Source organism: Cryptomeria japonica, chromosome 4 (genome assembly GCF_030272615.1).
Source record: "Cryptomeria japonica chromosome 4, Sugi_1.0, whole genome shotgun sequence".
Taxonomy (NCBI): domain Eukaryota; kingdom Viridiplantae; phylum Streptophyta; class Pinopsida; order Cupressales; family Cupressaceae; genus Cryptomeria; species Cryptomeria japonica.
Window position 1 is genome coordinate 647,246,915 of NC_081408.1, and position 2,320 is coordinate 647,249,234.

The 2,320-nt window shown below is 36.2% G+C and overlaps 1 protein-coding gene and 1 non-coding gene across 2 annotated transcripts; both read left to right on the top strand.

Annotated features, from left to right (window-relative positions):
- The first annotated feature begins 812 nt into the window (after positions 1–812).
- On the top strand, positions 813–1,274 carry LOC131047726 (uncharacterized). Its single transcript, XM_057981525.2, has one exon. The coding sequence runs from the start codon at positions 813–815 to the stop codon at positions 1,272–1,274; it is 462 nt and encodes a 153-aa protein (XP_057837508.2).
- Positions 1,275–1,412: 138 nt separating this feature from the next.
- TRNAA-CGC (transfer RNA alanine (anticodon CGC)) lies at positions 1,413–1,485 on the top strand. The gene has a single exon. It is a non-coding gene; the product is annotated as a tRNA-Ala (tRNA).
- Positions 1,486–2,320: the final 835 nt, after the last annotated feature.

Genomic DNA, 2,320 nt, shown 5'->3' on the forward strand with positions numbered 1-2,320 from the left:
GTTTTTATTTATGGTGGTTTTTCCATTCATTATGTGAGTGTAATACACTTTCGACGTAATAATAAATTCTTTAATACAACTGATATAATATAAACAATGGATGTGGTTCTATTTAAGTTTGTAATATGAAGCAAAATATGTTGAAGAGGATAAGGGGAGATTTATAATAGATTAAGAAATCAATGCTAAACGTTAAAAAAAATATCAATGATAAAACCAAAAAACAATATAAACAAATTTAAAATCAATCTCATTAAAAACGTCTTTTGAATGTAAACCAATAACAATATATTATACCAACAATTGAACCTAGCCCAACTATTGATCCTGCTCCCTAGATGTTTTGAAGTGGTTACACCAACAAGAAGAATCTTGTTACATCCTTCCAAATAAACCTCCCCAAAATGTTTTCTTTGACGCCTCTCAAGATATCCTACGGAATCTTGATGTCACCAACTCATACAATGTGGACATGCAAAATAAAGTTGCAGAAAGTTGTGGAAAAGTGACCTCCAATGCAAACGTATCGTCCTGACTATGATTATAATACACAAGATGGCGATGCACTCTATACAATTGCCTAGAGAGGCTCAATATTTTTGTCACATCTTTCGAAGAAGATAGTGTCCATGCATTACAAGCTCAATGGATTCTGTCCAAAATCCTTCGAATTTTTGCTGATTCGAATGTTGATATAACTCAATTTCAATGCAAAACGAACCCACCGGCATGAAAATCTACAATCTGAAATCTGTGCTTAGATGGGTAGCTGCACATCTTCTCAGGTATATTATCCCACCGGGAAGTTAATAATGGAGGATGGAGATCTAATGGAATTTGTGGAGCCTCTGATTGTTGCAGAAATCATGGGAGGAAGGCAAGGCTTCTTTATCTGCCATTCTGATTCCATGGAGGTCGATCAATATTTGTCTCCTCTTCCTCAACAATACCAACTGAAACCGGGCAACCTTTATTTTGAACTCCCTGTAAATAAGCTTGAATTCCGTTTGCGCGCTTCTGACATGGCTGCCATGGCTATACAGGCCTGTGCCGCAATGAGACAAGCTAATGATGGAAAGAAGTGTAGCTGTAAAATCATGGCTTTTCCGTGCAGAAAAAAGGGACAATTGGGAGGAGAATTAGAAGAATTGAATTTTGCTAGAGGATATTCAGAAAAAGTAAGCACAGAAGTAAATCTGCAGTGCCTAACTCCCATGAGCCGGAAGGCGTGGCAATCGAGGCTGCCCACTATACCAGAGGGCTTGGCTTGTTGATTTCACTATCAAATGTTTCAATCAAGGAACAATAAATAAACTTTCTGAAAGCAACTTTCAGTGGACTGGAAAAAACAAAGAAGTTAGGATTCAAGAAGAAGTAAATCTGAAAAACAATATGTGAAAACAACGTCATCTGGGGGTGTAGCTCATATGGTAGAGCGCTCGCTTCGCATGCGAGAGGCACGGGGTTCGATTCCCCGCACCTCCAAATTGAATGTTCAATTATATTAATGATTCTTCTAAATTCTGTGATCTATTTATGTGTGACGTGCCTAATTTTGGGATTATATTTTGTAAACTTGGTTTATTCCCCTATTTCCAACCCATCTAGGACAAAGTACCTAATACATTGAACAAGGACAAGGGTACCTAATACCCCTATCAAGATGAAAGTTGGCTCAATTTTTGAAGAATGAAAGTTGGCCTTGGAATTAGTTGGAGTTAACCTTGCTTTGTTGGACTTCCTCAAATAAATTATTTTAGAAAGGTCTAAGTTACATATAAATACAACTCCCTTTCTCATTGCAAACTCTTAAGTCTTTCTTGTAAGTTCAAGCCAGCATCTTAATATCCTGGAATTGAATTCAAATCATTCAAGCATTCAAGATTTTAAATGTACTAGAAAAATCATGATTTTGAAAGCATACACTAACATGTTGCAAGACTTCATCAAAACCACACCAAACCTTATGTGAGATTCAATTAAAGGGTTTCATACTTAAGGTAATATCTTGTCATTCCAACATTTCATAACATTTTTAGTCTCTGTCCTTGCAAGAGCACACACTCAAATATCATCATTAGCCATTGTAAATTGGAAACACTAACATGGGGTTTTACTTAGCCAAGCCTCTAAATGATACAACATTTTTATCCATTTTTTTTTGTGTACAGCTATAGATTTGACAGTGAGAAAATTACAAAAGAGCGAAGCATTTAAATAGTAACAGATTGCGACACAATTTGAATGGATGAAAAGCCTCAAACTAAGGTTCCTAGCACCCTTCACTTGCCACTTTGAGCCATATTTTTGGGATATAGAT

What these genes read in the sequence shown, in the direction of transcription:
- LOC131047726 (XM_057981525.2), top strand. Translation starts at nt 813, where the DNA reads ATGGAGGATGGAGATCTAATGGAATTTGTGGAGCCTCTGATTGTTGCA.